Below are 21624 nucleotides of genomic sequence, written 5' to 3' on the forward strand. Positions count from 1 at the left end.
AAGTTTGTAGTGAAAATAGTTCCCACTGTTACTATTAGATGACGCCAACAATATCATTTAGTCAATTATTCTTTTTTTTCATAAATGTCTTAATTAATACAATTTTTCGCTTTATAACACTGCATTATATTAGTTAATATGTCAAATTTATCATTTTTATGAATAAATATTTAAGTTAGCAATAATTATCGACTTTTTAGTTGGTGGTGTCATCTAGTAATAATAGAGGGAACTATTTTATCTACAAACTTGGGCGTTTTTCCGCCGATGGCGCCACTAATACTAAACAATTCAATACAGCGATACAGTTAGTTTATTACTTCCCATAGTACCCATTTTCTAAATACTTATTATCTGAAGCTATTATCTTATATTTTAACATCATTTTTAACATGATAAAGCCTAGAATCTTCCAACTCCTGCTGTCTTTCCCTTTCTCTTCCATTCCCCATCATATCACTGAACGCTTATAAAGCTCAATGATTCGACATATACTTCTAATTATAATGAGAATAACAGTAATTTTTGTAACTTTTTTATTCATTTATGCTAAATTATATAATTATGTAAACTAGACTAGACGTAGATGACTACACGATACTTGTTCTTATCCAAACACTATTACAATGGGCAAGTACGCAACAGACGAAAAAGTACGAAAAGGAACTAGTGTTTGCCATCGTATGGGATACATTAATTTAAATGCTTCCTGACGTTTTCTTTGTCTTTGCTTCCATTGAATATATGTTGCTTTACATATTAAAATTTATATCAACTTGAAGTATTATCACTAATACTTAATAATTACAATCATTGTTGCATCGAACGTCTACTCTCTCTCTACGAGTGCATCGTCGATGGTGTATTATTTATAAAAGTATTTTTATGAAAAACTTGGCTGCGTTCGATGTATACAGCTTATTCTCGAGTCGCGGGACCGGTGAATGAACAACCTTAAAAACATGTCGTGATCCTTTCGTTTAAATTTGATAAACTGCACGAGATAAAGAAAATCCCTTGTCCGTCTGTATCCTGCAGCCACCGCGTGCAGTAATAAAATGGCTGCTGAGAAACGTCAATACATTTTATACCAATAATAAGCCAACTTTGTAAATAATCGTGGCAAGGCGGATCGTAAAAAGTCGGATGCCGTTCAATTAATACTCTAAGTTTCTTTTTTTTTTCCATAAACGTGTGTGCGTGAAAGGGGTGCGTGTGAACCGAAAATGGCAGAATTTGTGCGTGGAGGTCCGAGCGTGTCGAACAGTGCTAAGGTACGTACGAGGGTATTATTCATCTCGGATTATTCATCCGCTATTGTGTCGTCGGTGAAAAGTCTAAAGAGCTAAATAAGAAGAAAGGGACCGTATCACACGTTCGAGGAGTCGTAATAGCTTGAAAAAACTCCAGCGAGTACCGCAAATTCGGGACTGTTTTTTAAATATTTTCTCGGGAAGGTGTTTTCGGTATCGTTTACGGACAATATATCTCGATCAGTTTGTACAAAAGCGAAAAGAAATGATAAAAGAACGTGGATGTTGGAGAATCATAAGCAGACATCCGCAAATGGTATTTACGTTTTGATAACAGAAATATTTGTTATATTAGAAGCACTGTGAATTTATACTTATCTATGAAAACAGAAGCATTGTTTTCTTTCTTCACCAAGTGTGATAAATTTATCTTCATTATACTTTGTAAACGTATTTAACGTATTTGTATTGGAAAATGTGGTAGAATTTTTGAAACTAGGCAGAGTTTATTGTTATTTAATCGCATCTACAGATGGATCACAACAGTAAAGGAGGATCTCCTAGCACTGGTAGCGAGGATGGTGGACAGAATGAATCTATGAATGCAGAAAATGAATTTGATCCTTTTCTTGAAAATATACCAGATGATATTCAAGATACAGAGGAACCTGATAGTGCTAATGCAACTCTGTTAACAGCTCCTCCAGAAAATCAGTGAGACTAAGAATTATGAAATGCTTTAATGCTAGAATTATTTTTGATACAACTTTTACTTATACCTTTAGAATTTAATAAACATCGGATATTCCATACATGGTTGTTTTGTAGGTGGTATCATGGTAGATTAGATAGATTTACAGCAGAGGAAAGACTGTGGGATGCAAATAAAATGGGTAGTTATCTGGTACGTGAAAGTGATAGGAAACCTGGCAGTTATGTTTTGTCTTATTTAGGCAGAACTGGCATTAATCACTTTAGAATCACTGCTGTATGTGGAGATTATTATATCGGTATGATAGGAGTTACTAGAAGTCTGATAAATGGTTGCAATTATAATGTATGTAAGGAATAACAGAAACATATTATTGTAGGTGGCAGACAGTTCAATAGCTTGTCAGACCTTGTTGCATATTATACTCATTGCTCGGATCTTCTAAAGAGAGAAAGACTTATACATCCTACTCCACCCCCTGAACCAGTAAATGATAAAAAGCGAATTGTTGCTATACTGCCGTATACAAAAATGCCAGACACAGATGAATTAAGCTTTCAAAAGGGTGACATATTTTTTGTGCACAATGATATGGGGGATGGTTGGCTATGGGTCACTGCTCACAGAACTGGTGAACAGGGGTTAATTTTTCGTGAATTAGTGGAGGATCTAGATGATTCTATTGATCCTAATACTGTCTTCTCTTGGTTTCATCCTAATGTTACCAAAAGTGAAGCTGTTGACATGTTAGTAAAAGCAGGGCCTGGAAGTTTCTTAGTAAGTTATAAGCTGTTATGTTTTCATACTTTATTGGCCAAATATCTTGTTATTTATGACACTTGAAAATATCACACTGTTTTATTATCCAGGTCAGGCCTTCAGACAACAGCCCAGGAGATTATTCACTTTTCTTTCATATAAACAATCAGATACAAAGATTTAGGATTGAGAAAAAGGGAGTGAGATATCTTATGGGTGGCAGAACTTTTGAATGTCTCGATGCTGTTATAAATAGGTACAATGTTTTTTTTCAAATATGGAATGAAAGAAACTTATACACTATTAAGAACATCATGGTTTTAGATACCGAAAAGAACAAATAGTGGAGGGTCATACTTTGGTTCAAGCAATGGTGACTGAACCTGATGGTAGTGTAAGGGTTAATAGAGAGGTGCAACACGCGGAAAAAATATATGCGACTCTGAGAGAGTGCCGCGAACAATCCGGAGCAAAGAAAAATAAAGGAATAAAAATGCAAGGATATTTAGAAAAGAAATCGGAAAAAAACAAGAAATGGAAAGCCCTGTATTTTGTACTTTTAGTAGATGCTACTGATACTCATTTGTATCTGTATGACAATCCGAAAAGGACCAAACCTAAAGGTCTTATCGATTTAAGCTGTGCTTATTTGTACCAGGTAGATAAAATTGTTTGGCCAAATAGAGTATCAGTTAACAAACTATGTTATTTTGAAAACGTACATCTAATATTCTAATTATACTAACATTATTAAGAGACTTATATGTGTGGCAAAAGTATCTGTTATATGTAAGGATGGTAACAGCGAAATTATTGTTGAGATTCGTCTTGAAATATAGGTTTTTCTAGGTTCATGAAAGCGTGTTTGATAGGCCTCATTGCTTTCAATTAGTTGAGCGTGCTTTACCATGTTTGGCCACGATAACATATTTGGCTGCTCCAAATTCAGAAAATGCTTTAGACTGGATTAATGCCTTGAAACCATTATGTGTGTCACAACTTACTCGTGCTCCGAAAGTTGCTCGTCTCCGTGAATTGCGTTCATTGCATCTTCATATTTTAGACGCACATAGACTTCCATATAAGCTAGTACCAAACCCATTCATCATAGTGGCTCTAAATAATGTAAAGGTTGCTCGCACGAAAGTTAAGACTGGATCACACCTAACTTGGGATGAAGAATTCATTCTAGAGTAAGTATCGCGAGCGACTGATAAAAGTATTAACACGTCTCGCTTGAACGCTGTTCATTTGTTCTTATGGTAAACTATTCAACAGGGACGTGCCACCCGATGTCATGTCGTTTTCCTTAACGTTGTACAATAAAGGTAAACGTAGTAAAGATACAGAGGTTGCAGAATTGACTGTTGAATTAGCGAGTTTGACCAATGGAGAAGAGATGGACGAATGGTATCCATTGTCAGGACTTACTCCAATAGGAGAATGGGGCGTGTTACGTTTACGTATAAGGTACATTTGTTGTTGGTGAAACTGTTTACACTTTACATCTAGAACTTACAACTATCATTAAATTTTTTACGCGTTTGCGACATTGTAGGTATCGGCACGATCTAGCGATGCCACCGGAAGAGTACAGTCCATTACAACAATTGCTATTAGACCCAGAATTACACGTTGTTAGAGCATTAGCGGATGTGTGTCATTTGGACAGAGTGCCACTTGCAACTAGTTTACTTAGAATATTTAGGTATAAACAAAAATGTATAATATTATTTCATTTTTAATGGTATGATAATAACATACACGACATGTCTTTAGGCACGAAAGAAAAGAAGCTGACCTTCTGCGCTCGTTAAACCAAGCCGAAGTACGTTCATTTACATGTATATCTCTCGAAAGAAAATTAATTAAATAAATGCTGCCCCTGTTATAAATATTTAATACATTATTTAGGTGGACAAAGAAGATGAAACGCCAACCTTGTTTAGAGCTGCTAGCCTTACGACTACTTTAATGGATTTATACATGAAATCAGTTTGTACCTCGTTTTTAAAAGCCGCTTTACGCGACACTATAGTAAAATTGATCGAAAGTAAGCAAAGCTGTGAATTGAATCCAACAAAAATGGATTCTCCAGAGGATGCATGCAGTAACGCAGAATTTTTACTACAGGTAAAGAAAATGATTACTGAATCATTCTGAATATTGTTAACTTAAAATTAGTGTTATTTTAGGTTTTGGATGAAGTAACGTTGAGCATTTTCACGAGTCCCGACTCTTGTCCAAGGACTCTCAGATATATTTGTGGATGTTTGCAAAGAGCAGTTGTTGCCAAATGGCCACACGAAAGACTAGTCAGAACGCGAGTAGTCAGTGGATTTATATTTTTACGCCTACTCTGCCCTGCCATATTAAAGCCTAGGTCATTTAATTTAATAGCTGAACCACCACCTCCAGCTGCTGCAAGGTAGGGTAGGTTTATATTAAACGTAAGAAATTTTCTGGTTGCATCAATTATTTTTTAATTATTATTAAATCGGTTTATAGATCTTTAGTAATGGTCGCAAAGTGTTTACAAAATTTGGCTAATTTAGTAGAATTCGGTGGTAAAGAACCGTATATGGAAGTAGTGAATCCATTCATTCTTAAGAACAAAGAACGAATGGTTGTATTTCTCGATCAGTTATCCGTAAGTATCAGTCTTTATCTTAGATTGCGTGTGATAAAATTCGAATTAAAAATAATTTCAATTCGGTACGTTATAGAACGTAACTGAGAAACCAGAGTCTGAAGGTGCAGATCCAAGGAACAAGAGTTGTGTATCGGATACAGCAAGAGATTTGGCGACGTTGCATCACATTTGTGTTTCGCATTTAAAAGAACTTCAGGTTCTCTCGAAGACGCAGGTGGGATTTCGGGCTATTGGCTTACAAATATTTCGAATTATATCATTCGTAATTGTATGAAAAATAAATTAACACATATTTTGTTTTCAGTCAACAATTAAACAGTTGGTGACAGTGACCGAAATGTTAAGCAAACATAAACAAAAATACATGGAAATGATACGGTAGTGCAAGAACTATTCGCTATGAACAATGCCAAACGTAACAAAACAATTCATAAGATTTCACGACAGATACGCAGTAGTATTTAATATTAATTATTAAGTGATTTAAGTAATTAAACGTACAGACTGACGTGCCATATATATTATTGTATACACTCAAGCCTACATTTACCATTTCGTATGTAATTAGAAGATAGTTTATACGTATAGTAACAACACATGACAGTGATATAGTGACATACAGAATCATATAGACGTATAACGATTTTATATTTACCTAGGTGCTCAAAAATAAATGCAAATTAAACCAAGTACATTGTGTATATATGTTTCCTTCTCCCCTAAAAAATTTTGGTAATTCTTAATAACAATATTAAAATATGCTTATTTTATTTGAAACGGATAAAAAAAACTACTATATTTTTTATACGTATAAATGTTTTTTTATTAATTTGAATTATTTTATAAACTATTTCTTACATTTTTATCGTTGTAGTAATTTTACCATGCCATTAAATGACAAATATTATGTAAAATTTATAACCCTATTTAGTTAATAATACAAAGATTCTTAGAAAATCTCTTAACAAAAATATACATTAATTTTTCGGTAAAAAAAATTAAGATGCATTCGCACAATAATATTTAACACATTCAAAAAGTGTATTATAGTATTCATCGGTGTATAAATTATACTAGTAATTCATATGTTTATGATGTAAACGAGTATCGAATTATTGATTCCTTTTATGTTGATTTTAAAAACAAGTGCTATGCAAGCACGAAAATTCTTTAAGGAAAAGTAATGCTATCAGAAGTATATGTTGATGTTTTGAATCACGGATTGAATAGGAGAATTAAACAAATGATTAGTGAAATATGCGCTTAATTTCCATGATAGTTCGAACCTAATTGGATATGACACAGATATATAAACTTTGATTTAAAAATGCCATTTTCAACACGTTGACCATCGTTGGACAAAATGATCCCCGACACCGCTGATATTACTAACGTCTTCGCGAGATAACGTATAAGCGGGATCCGGTGATAAATTGTCAGCTATGAGTCAACACGTACACGGCAGTCAACGTGTTAATTATATTATATTATATTAATTATATTTTAGGACCGTTTGATTTGGATAATGTGACTTTTTTGTTACATAAACATAAACCATCGTAAGAAGACAAGTAGTTAGTGAAAGATTTGTCAATTGCTCCTTTGATATTATAAAACTAAACAGCATAGATGGCCTACTATTAATGTTTAAAAACAATCATTCAAAACAGAATGAATATAAAGAACACTTTTTATATCGAGTTTTATTACAAATATAAACTACCTAACAACACCTATGCTGTGCAATTTTATATATATGTACACATTTTCAATATTTGAAAAAGCTAGAATTACAAATTTATGCGTTTAAATGTACGAGAATATATGCAAATTGTACTATTTAGATTATTTAGCAAAGTATTTAACCCTTGATTGTTCAAAATTTAGGACTAGGTGTAATTTATGTGTTTCTATCATTTTCAATTTACAGAGTAGTACTCTTTACAACAGCAATGGCGTCAGAAGAAAATAAAATGTCTCAATGGGGAATTAAATTTGGATTAAGAATTCAACCTACCAATTAACCATTGACTTATTTAATAAGATAGAGAAAACAGAGGACAAAAACCATCATACAAACACAAACGATACAAAACGATAATTCGTGTATAAGCAAGTTTTAATTAATGTAAAGGGAAAATTATTAAGTTCAGGTTCCTTGTTAAAACTTGAAACTTCCAAGCACCCAAATAATTTATGACAGTAAAATTGGTTCTCAAATTCTCTTCTGGTTTATGCACACTCATCATTCATTTAGCATGGTATGATGAAGTTCATTTCCATAATGCAGTAAAAAAGAAAAAGGTAAAATTGGGGGCTCTCTGGCCTTATTATCAAATACTTAGGCCAAAAGATTCAGATTTAGATGCATGACAAGTATCTAGTTACAGCTTTTATAGTTTACAAAATGATCTTCTGTGAACAAGATCTCTCAAATAATACCAGACTTTTCAGAAAGTAAAATGGAGGAAAGTGTAGGTAACAGGTGCCAATTATGAAAAAAAAAAAAAAAATTAGATATATATTGGATGATGGAAGTTCAGCTTATTGGAATGTTAAAATTGCTTGGAAAAGATAAAGACTGTCGAAATGACTTTACAAAATGTATTTACAATTGCAGCTTATGTAAGAAAAATTAAGTTTGTATAGTTTATTAGAGATTCATATCTCATTCAAGAGATGGCATTATTGTCTGAAAAAATATTAAAGAATATAAGTATAATAAAAGCTAAGTTTACAAGTGATATTTGTAATGTCTTAGCATTATATATACTTTGTACTATAATTTATCGAAATTAAATTAGGATAATAATATAAAAAACAGTGAGAAATGAAATACACAAATATAATAAAATGCAATATATTTTTAATGTAATAATGCTAGAGATACATTTAGACATTCAAATATCAATGTAAACTTTTACTTTTTCGCACAATATAATCCTTAAATTATATTTTTTTATAACAAAGTGAGTTTTCAACTCTACATTGAAACAACAATGATTGATAAAACAATTCTTATATTTGTATAATGATCCAAACAAGTTCATTTCTACCAATTTTTACTTAATTGTAAACATAGAAACTAATTACTCATTGTGTCATTTTGTATATGTGTAAGAAGTTACTCCATTCTCTATACAAAAAATATCAAGTATATGTTTTCAATTGCACTCGAAAAGGAAACACGAACAAACCTATGTATTCTTAAATTGGTAAATAGGCGTTTATGTCAAAATTGCATACTTAATCACAGTAATATCTAACTAGCATGGCATGCTTAAGATTATTGAATCACAGCACAAAATGAGTTATCCATACTCTATTTCTTTGAGTTTTATGGCTTACATTTTCTTTTTTGGGGAAATAGAATTTTTTGTTATGCACAGTGAAGTATAAAAGTAAACATTAAAGATATATTTAATCAATAAATTAAATATACGTTTAAAATCATAAACTACTCAAATAAAAAGAGTTGTCAAATTTTATGAGTTATATGTTTCTTCTTCCATCCATAATACCTAAAACTACGCAATTCTTTTACTGGATAATACTTTTTTCGTACATTAAATTAAAAGTAATTAACAATAAAACAAGTGGATGGATCAAAAAAATTATGATTCAGACTATTCTATGCAATCAAGGGTTAAAATTATTCTGCTAATGGAATATTAAGAGTTATATGGCAGACTGTTGAACAAACAATGTGTTTATGAAATTGAGTTTCAAGAGTAAAAATGTATGCAATATTACACTATCACATACTTTGTTTTTTTCCCTCCCAATTGTATAGAAAAAATTGTGCTTGTAAATTATTACAATAGTCTATAGAGTAAGCTGCAAAAATGTGCGTACAATGAATATAATCTAATGCTTTTTACAATTTACTTTTGTATTAATGTATTGAACGAGAGAATTAATATTTAGCGATTCAAAGCAAACAGCATCGATGTCTCCTACGGCTCGAAGAGATACGTTTCTTTTTCTCTTTACCTTTATGTTCTTTGTCTTTCCGTATTTCTCTCACCTATAATTTATTAAATTCCACTCCACAGTAAAAACATATGATACTACACAAATTGTAGCTTTGTATACAGCTAGCTTAAACTAATTTTTACTGGATACTTCAAATTTATAAGCAGTTATGTATTATACATGTTTACTTACCAAAGTATAAAAAGCATCATCTACTCCCATTCTAGTCTTTGCAGAAGTTTCAACAAAAGGCACACCGTATTGACGGGCAATTTCTCTCGCTTGCGTCATGTTTACTGCCCAAGATTGCTGGAGATCACATTTATTTCCTACCAGTACCATTGGTACTTCTTCTGCATCCTTTACTCTTTTTATTTGTTCCCTATATGTTCCTATATCCTGTAATATTAAATCCATACAAGACCTTCTTTATTAAATTCTTCTACAACAATTATATAGTCAGTAACAAAGGAATTTTAAGAAACAATAACAAATGTACATACTTCAAAACTTTTAGCTGAATTCACAGCAAACACTAATAAAAATCCTTCTCCGGTTCTCATGTACTGGTCTCTCATCGCGCTATATTCTTCTTGACCAGCTGTATCTAATATGTCTAAAAGGCATGTTTCCCCATCTATGACTACCTACATACAAAATGTCAGAATTGTTAATCTGAAGTAATCCTTGGTAATATAAAAGATAAATATAAAAACTTACTTGTTTCCTATAAGAGTCTTCTATAGTTGGATCGTATTCGTCTACAAAATGATTTTGTATCAGTTGAATAGTCAGCGCAGACTTGCCAACACCTCCAGCTCCCACAACAACGAGCTTATATTCTGCCATTATGTAATATTTATTCCAATGTGAAGTAAAGCTTTTAATGCAAAGCTACAGATTGCTTCTTCGTCTACAAAATAAAAATTTATTTTGACAAATTTTTATTGAAACAAATTCTATGGTTAATTAAACAGTGCAAACGCTAAATGTGGGGTTAACGAACACATTCATCCCTCCGTCAATATTTAGTTTTTGTTGAAGAAAATATGAGAAAAGCTTGGCGTGTTTTCACTAACTTCGAGCAACGATTCTTTGTTGAGTCACTCATTAGAATCGTTATAATAGATTAATGCTCTGATTAGATTGTTACGAGCAATACGTGTTCTACGAGGTAGAATTTGCATAGAGTTCGCGTAGATTACAACGCGGTTGGTCATCAAGTCATTTATATTTTTAATTCGTCGAAGAACAACGCAGGTTCTCGATGCTATCGCACAATAACTTAAAAACTTAAAAACAGTACGACGAGAGCAAGCAAGCACACCCAATAATATTACGATGGAAACATGTGGTTAGACATCGTTGACGATTAAAGAGAATTCCAAAATAATTTAGAGTACACATCTTTCGTAGCACTATTCAACCACAATAGAGAGAGCATTCGATGAGTATTTCTTACTTTAAGTTCTTCTAATTACCGATGTTAAACGGGAGGTGTGTTTTCGAGAGGACATTGAACAAACGCGTAATGCTATCGGCGAGAAAATAAACGTCGTTCGAGCACGAGATCTTTTCCGTTTTCGTACATGTCCTTACTAAAATTCAAAAGTTCATTTCAGGAACGCGAACCGGCTTAAAACCACACTTTTCGACTTTAACTATTACGAATTAATATAGTCACTGGAGCAACCATCTGGAAAGAAGCACCAGTGCTGCCAATCTACGAAAGACTCGATGACACATCTCGAGGGAGTGGAACAACAAGGGGTAACAAGATTCGGATTATATTAAAAATGATAAAGACGTTCAATGAATCGTAATTTAATTATAGTTTACGACTTAAGTTAGTGTTATGGTATCAGATTTATCTACAACGAAGCTGCACTTGAAAAAAAGAGAATTATGAAGATCGATGAAGATCACCCCGTAAAACAGAGAACCAATACTGGTCGTTTCCAGAAGTGGAGTTGGATTCGGTCAGATTCAGTCGTGTATATTTATCGCAAGAAAAATTGTTATTACAATGGTGAACAAACTATTGTAGTATGTATTGTAAGCCATTAGTATTTCGAGTGAAATGGATAAAAATTCAGCGGTGACTCGTCGATCGTTTACCCGTCTAATTACAGAAGCAGGACGATCAACTTGATCATTTTCGGGTATGAACGAACGTACTGTTTCTGAAAATAATCGCAATTCGTTTGCAAGAGTATGCCATTACTTATCTAATCATCAACATCTCTTACTGTTGGTAGGTTTTACTCTGTTTTAAATTACGGAAGCATCAGTGTGGCCGACGGATAGCAAGTTATCGTCATTCCGTGTTTCGCCAATAGGTGCGCGTCGATCTACCATAGTGAGAATACTTCACACTTTTTTCCTAGATGGCACGCCATGTTCTTCGCAGTTCGTCGTTTAGATTTCTGGAAGCTCACTACCGACGTCTCTAATTTCCACATTTGCTGATAGTTCCAAAATTAAGGTAATTGCACTGATTTGATCTAAAAGTAAAAATCATCACCTAGCCGCTAAGAATAACTTCTACATGTTTCCCGTAGCTTTCCACTTGCGTGGCTAGTAGCAACTTGCTACCCCCGTAGCACACGAAACTTTCTCTTTGTACATTTGTCGCAAAAATTCATATCCACGCTAGTACGTTTCGAAATTGTGCCTAGTCAAACGAGTTCAGTAGAAACTCGTCGCGATTGTACGTTCTCTTTCGTTTTTTAATTAAATCATTCGAACAAATTTTCCATGTAACGAAACTGCCTCGTAACTCCGTATTACGCGAATTGCGCGGGAAACTCGCCATATTGTGTCCGTTGTTATTTCGTGTTACGTACGAACGATGCGTATTTGCAGCACATGTTGTGTTAACATACAGAGACCTTGTTAGCGGTTCGTTTGATTGTTCGAACGCGGATGATACGGAAATAATGAAGTATCGGTGGTACTTTCATACGGGCGCCATTAATGAGTTTTACATTCGCGTCGTGTAGGTTGACCGACACGGGCAATGAAATTGTTACTTGCAGTTAACGATCGCTCTCAACGATCATCGTTATCAAGCCAAAGTGATTATTGCGTTGCTCCAACTGGTCTCGCCGTCTCCTTTATTTTCAAATGTTTTATTCAGACCAGGGCCGGCGCAAGGCAGGTTCAGCGCGTTCGCCTGAACCCGGTTTTTAAAAAGCCCGCGTTTTAAAAGGCCCCGCGGTCTACGAAAATTACTGGATTAAAAGGTACCGATTTTGATTAACTTTTTACAGACTGATGATACCATTAACAGATGGAAGCAATTTTTGCTGAGATGCAAGACATTTTTTTAGTAGCGATGATTAAATTGAAAGGAGTGACAAAAATCATCAAAGTATTATTGTTCGATAATCATCTTATAAAAAATATATAGCATTTGTAAATAAATAATTCCTCGTTGTAAAATTCAAGTGTAGGATTTGAATGTGAATTCAGCCCCCGCAAAATTTTTGAACCCGGCCCTGATTCAGACTATAGCAAATTCGTATCGTACCATGAATAAATAAACACTGTCTCGAAAGAAAATAAGATCCGTTGGCGTAGTTGTACCGGCGAGTCTCTCCTCCTAAGCTTTTTTCTGCGCTTTGGAGACAGGCATACGAGCGCGAATTCCTCGGGCGTTGCAGGTTCGAACGCGTGCAAGTAATTTGAGGCTCTATTGCGGAAAAGCTCGGTAATTTTACGAGTTTTCCACCGAGGCGAATTAAGATTTGCATAACGTCGGCGCGCCGCTCGGACCTAAGTGTCGAGAAATGCAAATGTAGCCTCGCGCTTAGAACCACACCCCCTCCCTTTCTTTCCCCCCATGCCGAAGGAGCCCAGGAGGCGAGCTATAAGGGCTGAGAATAGGGCTCTCCCCTATAATACTACGCGAGCGTAAGATCTGGACTTCCTACGACCGAAATTTCAGCGTCGGCGTCTGGCCCACGTGGAAACGAAAGAACCTTCTACCTCTTCCACCCCCCTTTCACCCTTTCGCAGCCCCTACGTAGCTTCCGTTCCTTTCGTTTCGCCCTCTGGGAGACTCGGTTCCCTCTCCGGAGGGAAAATTGGGACGAAATTCGATCCTTTTTACGAGTCGGTACAATCTTGGCTTTATTGTTTGTAGTCTACTTTGCAGGGAATCGCGTTCACGCGACGAGAAAAGGGGCCCGGGAGGGGGGGAAGGGGGTCTAAAGTAACGCGGAACGCCGTCTTTACGACGAAATTATGATAATTTAAATTGGTCGCCTCGACTGAGAAAGTTTCTAATAAACTGGCGTGTATTCTTGTTTTTCAATATTAAGTTGAAAGCGATATGCAAATTACACGCCGTAACTCGTTTAATGAAATGAGATTGAAACGAACAAATTCTTATAATGTTATGTTTCCTTTGCAGAATGTCAAGTGTCTGTTGGATTGGTCGACGACTGATGAATCATTTGCTGGTCAAGGGATTGCACCTACGCGAAGGGACCGAAGAAACATAAAGAAACAAACATAACTCTTTTCAACCTTCTTAAAAGGGACTGAAGAAACATAAAGAAACAAACGTAACACTTTTCAACCTTCTTAATGGGTTTGTAGATTGCTATAAAACATCAGCTAGTAGAGTTTCACGAAACAGACTCGATCACAGTAGCGAGAAGTGCTGCAATGGAAAATACCGCGTCGTATAGGATCGTTCTCCCTACGATTATTATTCGCGTAATCTCATAAAGAAGGTCGCCGAGTCTATAAAGGCAGGCGGGATATTCGCGTACGAGCGATAATCGGTAACTGTTACAGTCGACTACAATCGTTTTTGTGCGTCGATAGCTTATTACCGCAATTGACGCACGTTCAGCAATTGAAAATTGCTGGATGTTCAACACGCAACGGCATTGATACGTTTCGCGATCGTTAGCGTAAACCGCTCGCGTCCAAGCGTATTCACGCTCAGGTGCAACGGATTACGTTAATAACGCGTACAATCGCTACTCCGTAGCGTGACCCGTAAAACGCAAGTTTAATCTGATCGCGTTCACTCGCTGCCCCTTACCCTCGTGTTTCAGCAAAATTGACGTAGGTCTAAAATTGATTTGAAAGTGGACTACCTTAAAGTAAAGACGAGGAAAAATCTTTATCTTAGTAATAACGTTGAGTATTGTCGAGTAAGAATATTGTTGCACTTGGTAAGGGGATCTACCTTGGTTTAGAAACAGCTGTATTATTTTAATATTGTGAGTTTATTCCGAGGGATTTATCCTTCGTGATTGAAATGAAGAATAGATTGAGTTCTACTTTGCTGTCTTCACTGTACTGAAATCAGAAGGACTGCAAAGGGTTAACAGTTCCAGAGTAAAAAAATTCATGAAGTAGCAGGGAAAAGCTGAAATCTCTGTGTGTTTGAATTTTGAATAGCACGAAGTGTAATATAACTCCGTAATTATTTGCGTTTCTCAGGCACGCAGCAAGGCCTCGAAGTTTGTATACGTACCGCGAAAACAAGTTTTTCCGAGCACGTAGCCCACTTGGCGTATCGCGCGTTCCAGGAAAGGTCGAAAGCGAAACAAATAAATTCCAAGAAGTAGAGGGCTTCGGGGAGAAGAGAGACCCGCTCCTTCCTTATTGTACACATGTGTATCGCCTGCAGGCTAGTCAAACCGTCAATCGAGCATCAGTGTATTCGCGGCACGCGGCGGAATCAGTAGGAGCCGTATTTTCCGCGAGAAATCTCGTGTTCGGATAAAAGTCTCGGTTATCGCGCGGCTCGACCGAACCGGACTCGCTCGATGAACACAACGAACCGAATCGAATGGGATCGAGTTACTTTTCCTTTCCCTTCAGGTTCGAGTTTCTTCAGAACTCTGCTCTCGTACCCACAGATTCGCGGACGTGTTCATCCCTTGCTGCGGAGATTTTCCGCCTTTAGAAAACAGACTCACCGAGCGAGCTGTGCTGTTAGCGCTGCGATTCCTCAGGATTCCTCAATTTTCGTAAGTCTTTTAATCGAATTTTTAATGTTCTTAAGGGGTGCCTCTACCTTAGAACTTTAAAGGGAGGTGAATTCATTTCTCGAACACCGTCGACTATAGCTTCTTCAAAACTTTGATTAATCCGTGATGAGAACTGTAGTTTTTTCTTTTTACAAAGAAATATGTATACGAAAGGGGACTCCTTAGTGTCCGATCAAATTTTATTAGGCCATTGCGAGTATCGATAGCATCGATTCTCACTGCGATGCTAACTATGTATTTAAATTTTCCTCAATTGTACAAGGACGATCGTTTAAAGTACAAGCAAATGCTTTCACGATCGAATTCATCGCGTGGTTTCTGGCAGAACCATCGGCTCTGTTTGCGCATAATAAATATTTATAAGGCGGAATAGAGACAGGGGCGAGGCGAGTAGGTCGATCCCGCTTTTCGATCGGTTCTCGGCCAACTGCTGCTTATTTTGGTTTTCCACTTCGGCCATTGACTCTCGGTGGCCGCAGAGGAAGAGGCACATCTGGTTTAAAGCTTTACGAAATGAATGTTTCAATCGGATTAAGGTGTATCACCTACGAATAGCTTCGTAAATAAACGTGTAAAATCTGAAAGAGCTGTTAAGCGTCTATTTTCAGCATTTCAAACAAGAACTCGCGAGGAATCATCTATTTGTTGAGTTTGCGAACCAGAGGTCTTCTCAAACGTTCACATAGCTATTTTGGCGGAAACTCGTCTCTCTTTACGGTGGTTCGGGCTTTAAGGGCGTACTTTGTTTTACGGTCGTTAGCGCGTAAGCAGCTTACTTGGCAGCGATACTCGCACGAAACGATCGACTGCGAAATGTCCGGAAACAGGGACCTCCGCGTATACACCGATCTCCGCCTCTATATTTCCGATTACGGGTTCCCAGTTAATCGGAGGGAACTCTCAATCACCGCCTTACCGTAATTATAGCAATCTTGACCGTGTTCGCGTTAGACGCCATCGATCGAGGAAACGACGTGGATTGCCCGTCGTAACTCTAGAACGAATCTCCGAATGTTCTTTCGAACTAGTCGGTTTAATCGTTCGCGGATTAACCGAATCCGTTCGATTGGCTCGAGCTGCGCGAAGGATACGTGATCTCGGTCTAATTTCGAGCGACCGTCGCGATAGCGGCTCAATAATTGGCAGTAATCGCGGCATTGACCATTCGAATACTATCAGGGCCATCTAAAATCAAGATTGGTGTATTCTGCGGTTAGGAAGCGTTTGACTGACTCGAATATAGTCGGGATGTGTTAACGCTGATACGTATTGTGTCGATTGCAGATTTCTGGACCGAGGATTGCAGATCCCGGACATCGAGGTCGACTGCTGACCCTATCGCGGAGTGGATCGGAGGACCTGGACCTCGCAGTTGGAGGAGTCACGTATCTACACGAGGAGGACAGGAGGAGGACAGGAGGAAGAAGGTAAGTTCTCTTATGCTCCTATAATCATTTCGCGATTTGGTAATAGGATTGTACCAGTTAACATTTTGCTATCAGATTATTTAGAAGGAGTCAATAATTTCAATCAAGACTTATGAGTACGCGTTAACACTGAACCTACCGCGACCATTTTCAAACTTTTCCATACAGTTCTTGTATGCAACGTATGAAGTATATTCGATTGTTTCATGCATTATATAATTTAGTGCCACGTGAGATATCTTTGCGTTTAATTGAAGACAGTACCTTTAAGACTAGTCTTTTGTCCAAATATGGTAGAAATATCTAAAAATGAAGCGTCGATAGGTTTAGTGTTAACGTCTGCACACTGTTACTGGTTGCTTTAAAAGTCCTCTTTTACCAAATTGAGTATTGCAAACGAACCAGCAACACAGCTTATATTAAAAAGTCTATCAATGGACTCTCGCGGGTTGAGCGTTAAACAACGAAGGAGTAGTTTTATCGTTGCCGGACTCGCGAACGAGTCCATTAATAAAACCGAAATCGCTCTCTTCCTCCGCGTAGGGTTTACAGCTATTTCTTTTTTTGCGTTTGTCGAGCGCATAGCTGGCGCGATGGCGATTTGCCTTTCCCCCTTGTCCTCCTTGTTCTCCGGGTTCTATCCTGAGCTTAAAGTCCAAATGGAAGTGCTTACTCGTAGATACCTGTGATTCATTGAAGCGGACGGAACTTAAAGCCGGGCTTAAAAAGACTCCCGCGGCTGCCACCGCGGCTGACAGTGGCCCCGAAAACGTTTAATACCGGCGCGGTGGCGGGTCCGTATGCCTTCGGTGCGCGCTATGATTTATCGTTTCCCAAGACGCACAAGAATATAACAGTAGTGATTTATCGTTCCATTATTCGGTCTCTCAGTTGCCCTTGCGCTCACGACAAAGTGCCGAGCGCTTCAGCCTCGCGCTAAACTCGTAAAGCCCTGAAGAGGCCCTATACTCTGCCAGACATCCACCCCCCTCGTCGAGATAAATATCGATTTCCTAAGTACAATCATCCGAGAAACAAGGACATCTTGGCCAGTGATGGGCAAAACCCTAGGTTTCGAATAAATCTGAAGTTTGCCGATGTGTTTGTCTCGTTTCTTTCTCTGGAAAATGTTGAAAAGAGGAAACGAGACAAACACATCGGCAAACTTCAGATTTATTCGAAGCCTAGGGTTTTGCCTATCTCTGATCTTGGCGATGGCGTAGAACTGAGACTGATTAGACCAATCGTTAGCAGCGAATGTAATCAATTATTTTCCATCGCATAGAATTCGGTACATTGTTCGAAGTGGGAAGCATCGGTGGTTGAATTCTTGCCAAACCACGGCCCATACGGGACGAAATCGTAAAGTAAATAGGTTCGCGACTCGCGACTCCGCCCGATAAATACGAACCGACCGCTTTAACTTCCGCGTTGCATGCAATTACGTTCCTGCAGGACCAATCTTATTTCTTCCTTTTAACCTCGAGCTTGCGCCTCCTCTTCCTCCTTGACCCGGCCGTCTGCTTCGGTACAATTATGGGCGGAGATGGGCCGAGTTCAGGCAGAGGAATGTAATTTCGCGGCGCCTTAAATTCAATCTCGAGCGTGTTCTTTAGGTCTTGGTTGGGCAAAATTTGCCTCACGGCCTTCAGCGAGAGGGTCTCCTCGTCGGGCTCCTTCGGCGGGGCTTGCTGGTCCGGTATCACGTGAACTTTTGTGCAGCCTGGCTTGCATTTCACGCCTGTAACACGAAGCTCGGTGTACTCGTTCCACCTTCGTATACTTTAGGTCGTAAAAGGAGGACCGGAAATTTTTGAAAGACTTGGTTCGACGGGGTGAGAAGATACTCAAGTAGGGGGTGTTGTCTCTTGGTTTGGAAGGTGGCGAAGAGGACGTTTCATTAGAATTTTCATTTATTAACCCTTTGCACTCAAGAGGTGACTCTCAGTCACCATTAGGTTTCACGGAGCGAATCTACAATACCCAAAGTTTTTAGGTTCAATTTTTTCGGAGCTCGACTTATTCCAATATCTCGATAGTTTAAAACTCATAGCAATAGAATATTAAGAAACATCTCGAGTTTCTGGTAGATACCAGAAAAAAGGCCTCGAATGCAAAGGGTTGATACTGAACCCACCAACGTTTATACCTACTTCTATCAGAATCGATTAAACGACCGATCTTAAAGACGCTTTTCCCAATTGGATGTAAAAATATTCACGTGGTATTAAATTGAATAATACGTGAAACGGCTGAACTCTAGTTTGGGTCACCAAAAATTATTCACTCGTTTTTATACGATTTAGTAACTTTTGATGCCTAGAATTCATGAATCTAAGTTTCAATGTTAGGAATCCAACGGTTTAAAAGTTATGCGTATGTAGAGTTGAGCACTTTTTTAAAAATAGTAAAACACGTTACGAAAGTACTGTCTGAGTAGGTTTGGAGTCTAATAGTCAATATGGCGTCGCCTTAACCTGCGAAATACGCCAAAAGTGTTCAACTTTAGATATAGTATCAATAACTTTTAAACCGTTGGACTCCTAACATTAAAACTTAGATTTATGAATTCCCGGCATCAGAAACTACTAAAGTGAATATATTTGGGTGCCCCAAAATAAAGTTCAACCGACGAAACAATTGTATATAATTTATGCATCGTATATAAGAACTGCACAGAAAAGTTTGGCTGATCGTGGTAGGTTTAGTGTTGAAAACGTAAACATTGTATACATTTTGAGATATAGTTAGGGAATTTCTTCAATGATTTCCATCTTCTTTATCTAATATCGTCGTACCTTCCGCGTCAGCGCAATTGAAGTCGAAGCTCAGCTTCTGTTCCAATTGGCGGGGGTCGTCCGACTGGAACTGTCTTGTACTCTTCGGTATTTTCACCGACAAAATAGTGTCCCCCACCTCGTGTGTCACCTCATCGTGCGGCGGCTCCGCGTTAGGATTTGGACAGGTCGGATGAATACAACGCGGACAGACGCATCCGTTGTTAATCATGTCACTTCGAATTTCTCTTTCTCCCCTTCGCGTGGTTCTAATCAACGGATTCCATTATAGAACGTTGACGTTCTAGTATTCCGACGATCGAACGGTCGCCATCTTACGAAAGGTGTCCGAAGGGAGCAGCAATCGAAAAATAAATCATGAGGTTCGCTCGATTGAAGAATGTGCAATCGGAGAGGTTGTAGGGCCAGGGGAAATTACAGAGGGCGTAGTTGAATGTTCATTCGAGCACCAATCTTCGTTTCTGATTCCATAAAATAATTTTTGGAAATAAAATATAACCGACTTCGAAAAAATATTAAAACTGCACTAAAAAGTATGAAATAATTTCTAGTTAATTGATGTGAATACTCACCAGTTCTAGATATAATTGCTTAGAAGTATGAAATAATTTCTATCTCCCTTATATTAAATTATGTTAAATAACCTTTTCGTAGTCGGTTAAAAAGTGTTTCCTATCGATTAGAAACGGTGATAGCGAGGAGTTCGAGAGTTTTGAGGCATCGAACCTTTCAGATCCGGGGATAACTGAACAGAGTTGTCTTTTCGCAGTGACTACGACGATTGCGATAACTAGCTCTCATGACGGCGCTTAATTTAAGTAAATTCCTCGTAGAGCACTCTTCGTGGCTTTAAATGCTACAGTCTGTTAGATCCGCGGACCACTGAACGGTGTTATCCTTTTTTCAGCGTTCCTTTGCACGATTCATCGATGACGAGCGCTCAAGATCCCGTTTAACCTTCTTTTCCTTTGGTTATTTTCGCTCGATTTCTGAAAGAATCAGCTCGCGAATCAGGAATCAATCGTGAAATAGCGGCCAGCTGCAAATGACTTGTGCGCGATTTCGGCGAACTGCGAAGCTCGAATAATATTTGCGGTGGGTCTCGAAATGAGATTCGGCGGGAAAACGTTGCGTTGCCCGCGCTAATTAAGCCGTGACGTTTTATCGATTCTGCCGTGCTGGGAATGCCGCGGTGTTAGGCGATTTACACGGAACGCGAAATTTTGAACCGTGAAATATCGCGTGACGTTACGTTTCGCGAAAGCGTATCTTTTCCCCCTGTGTTCCCGGCCCCCGGCCGTCTGCGCTCCGACGGCACGTATAAAGGATTAATTAAATTAGCTCGACTGACAGATCTCTGTAATGAAAAAATGGAGCGCGTTTAATGGAAATTTACGCCGTCTGCAGCCACTTATGCGCGGGAAAACGGGTGTTTGCGCGGCGAAACGAATTTTTTAATGGCGCTATCCTTTCAGCGGCCCGAAAAAGCAAAATCTATTAATGAAATCCACTCGGTTACACTTTATGCTGTTTGATCAAAGTTCGGGGCACCGGGTACTATCGAATTATCGGTTTTTAAATGAAATTCTTCGCGAAGGGGCTCCGCCACTTTCCTTGGAAACTTTTCAGGCTAACGCAATTTCTCGTGTAATTGGGGGATTAATTCGATGAATTAAACGGTCTGCTTGGGAGTTCGTTTAAGTCGTTACGCTGCCCTCGCGTATAATCGCCTCGTCTCGATTATCTATTTTTTTTTTTAAGCGACGCACTCGTCGCAACCACGCGGAGGGGGAAAATCGCAGATAATTGCTCGATCGAGGCTCTTCTCTGTCTTCGCAGCCCCCACGGATCGCTAATCTAGCTTGGATAAAATTGGAGACGATAGACCTTACGGCACGGAGACTTTATTCCCATCAGATATAAACGATAATGGTTTTTCAAATAATTTAAGCCGTTTCGGTGGCTGAGAATACGCTGTAATACGAGGCTTAATGAATACGAAATAGCTGAAAATAATACGGTTGAATATT

General features: G+C 37.9%; 4 protein-coding genes across 10 annotated transcripts in view; 2 read left to right on the forward strand and 2 right to left on the reverse strand.

Annotated features, from left to right (window-relative positions):
- Positions 1 to 808: 808 nt before the first annotated feature.
- LOC128874007 (ras GTPase-activating protein 1) lies at positions 809 to 6067 on the forward strand. 3 transcript variants are annotated; one of them, XM_054118198.1, is made up of 15 exons: positions 809 to 1274; positions 1786 to 1967; positions 2082 to 2263; positions 2345 to 2742; positions 2835 to 2980; positions 3049 to 3382; positions 3574 to 3917; positions 4003 to 4194; positions 4283 to 4432; positions 4504 to 4552; positions 4639 to 4857; positions 4920 to 5152; positions 5233 to 5374; positions 5451 to 5591; positions 5682 to 6067. In XM_054118198.1, the coding sequence occupies exons 1-15, from the start codon at positions 1227 to 1229 to the stop codon at positions 5757 to 5759; spliced, it is 2838 nt and encodes a 945-aa protein (XP_053974173.1). In that variant the 5' UTR covers positions 809 to 1226; the 3' UTR covers positions 5760 to 6067. The 3 variants fall into 3 exon arrangements, with proteins under 3 accessions (XP_053974173.1, XP_053974172.1, XP_053974174.1); XM_054118197.1 differs by lacking the exon at positions 809 to 1274 and adding an exon at positions 1281 to 1569; XM_054118199.1 differs by lacking the exons at positions 809 to 1274; positions 5451 to 5591; positions 5682 to 6067 and adding an exon at positions 1281 to 1569 and having other exon boundaries at positions 4920 to 5157.
- A 108-nt stretch (positions 6068 to 6175) lies between these two features.
- Positions 6176 to 11081, reverse strand: LOC128874012 (ras-like protein 1). Of its 5 annotated transcripts, none has more exons than XM_054118220.1 (5): positions 10815 to 11081; positions 10073 to 10265; positions 9856 to 9999; positions 9545 to 9751; positions 6176 to 8069 (listed from the first exon to the last, which is right to left on the reverse strand). In XM_054118220.1, exons 2-5 carry the CDS (start codon positions 10199 to 10201, stop codon positions 8046 to 8048), a joined length of 504 nt encoding a protein of 167 aa, XP_053974195.1. In that variant the 5' UTR covers positions 10202 to 10265; positions 10815 to 11081; the 3' UTR covers positions 6176 to 8045. The 5 variants fall into 5 exon arrangements, with proteins under 5 accessions (XP_053974195.1, XP_053974191.1, XP_053974190.1 ...); XM_054118216.1 differs by lacking the exon at positions 6176 to 8069 and adding an exon at positions 8222 to 9404 and having other exon boundaries at positions 10834 to 11078; XM_054118215.1 differs by lacking the exon at positions 6176 to 8069 and adding an exon at positions 8222 to 9404 and having other exon boundaries at positions 10815 to 11078.
- Positions 11082 to 16777: 5696 nt separating this feature from the next.
- Positions 16778 to 21624, forward strand: part of LOC128874008 (band 7 protein AGAP004871-like) — a 249293-nt gene continuing 244446 nt past the window's right edge. The window contains exon 1 of the mRNA XM_054118206.1: positions 16778 to 16796. The gene's annotated coding sequence lies outside the window, so the exon portion shown is untranslated. The remainder of the gene's footprint in view (positions 16797 to 21624) is intronic.
- LOC128873619 (uncharacterized) lies at positions 18260 to 19805 on the reverse strand. The gene is made up of 2 exons (XM_054117317.1): positions 19595 to 19805; positions 18260 to 18537 (listed from the first exon to the last, which is right to left on the reverse strand). The coding sequence occupies exons 1-2, from the start codon at positions 19803 to 19805 to the stop codon at positions 18260 to 18262; spliced, it is 489 nt and encodes a 162-aa protein (XP_053973292.1).

Source organism: Hylaeus volcanicus, chromosome 3 (genome assembly GCF_026283585.1).
Source record: "Hylaeus volcanicus isolate JK05 chromosome 3, UHH_iyHylVolc1.0_haploid, whole genome shotgun sequence".
NCBI lineage: Eukaryota > Metazoa > Arthropoda > Insecta > Hymenoptera > Colletidae > Hylaeus > Hylaeus volcanicus.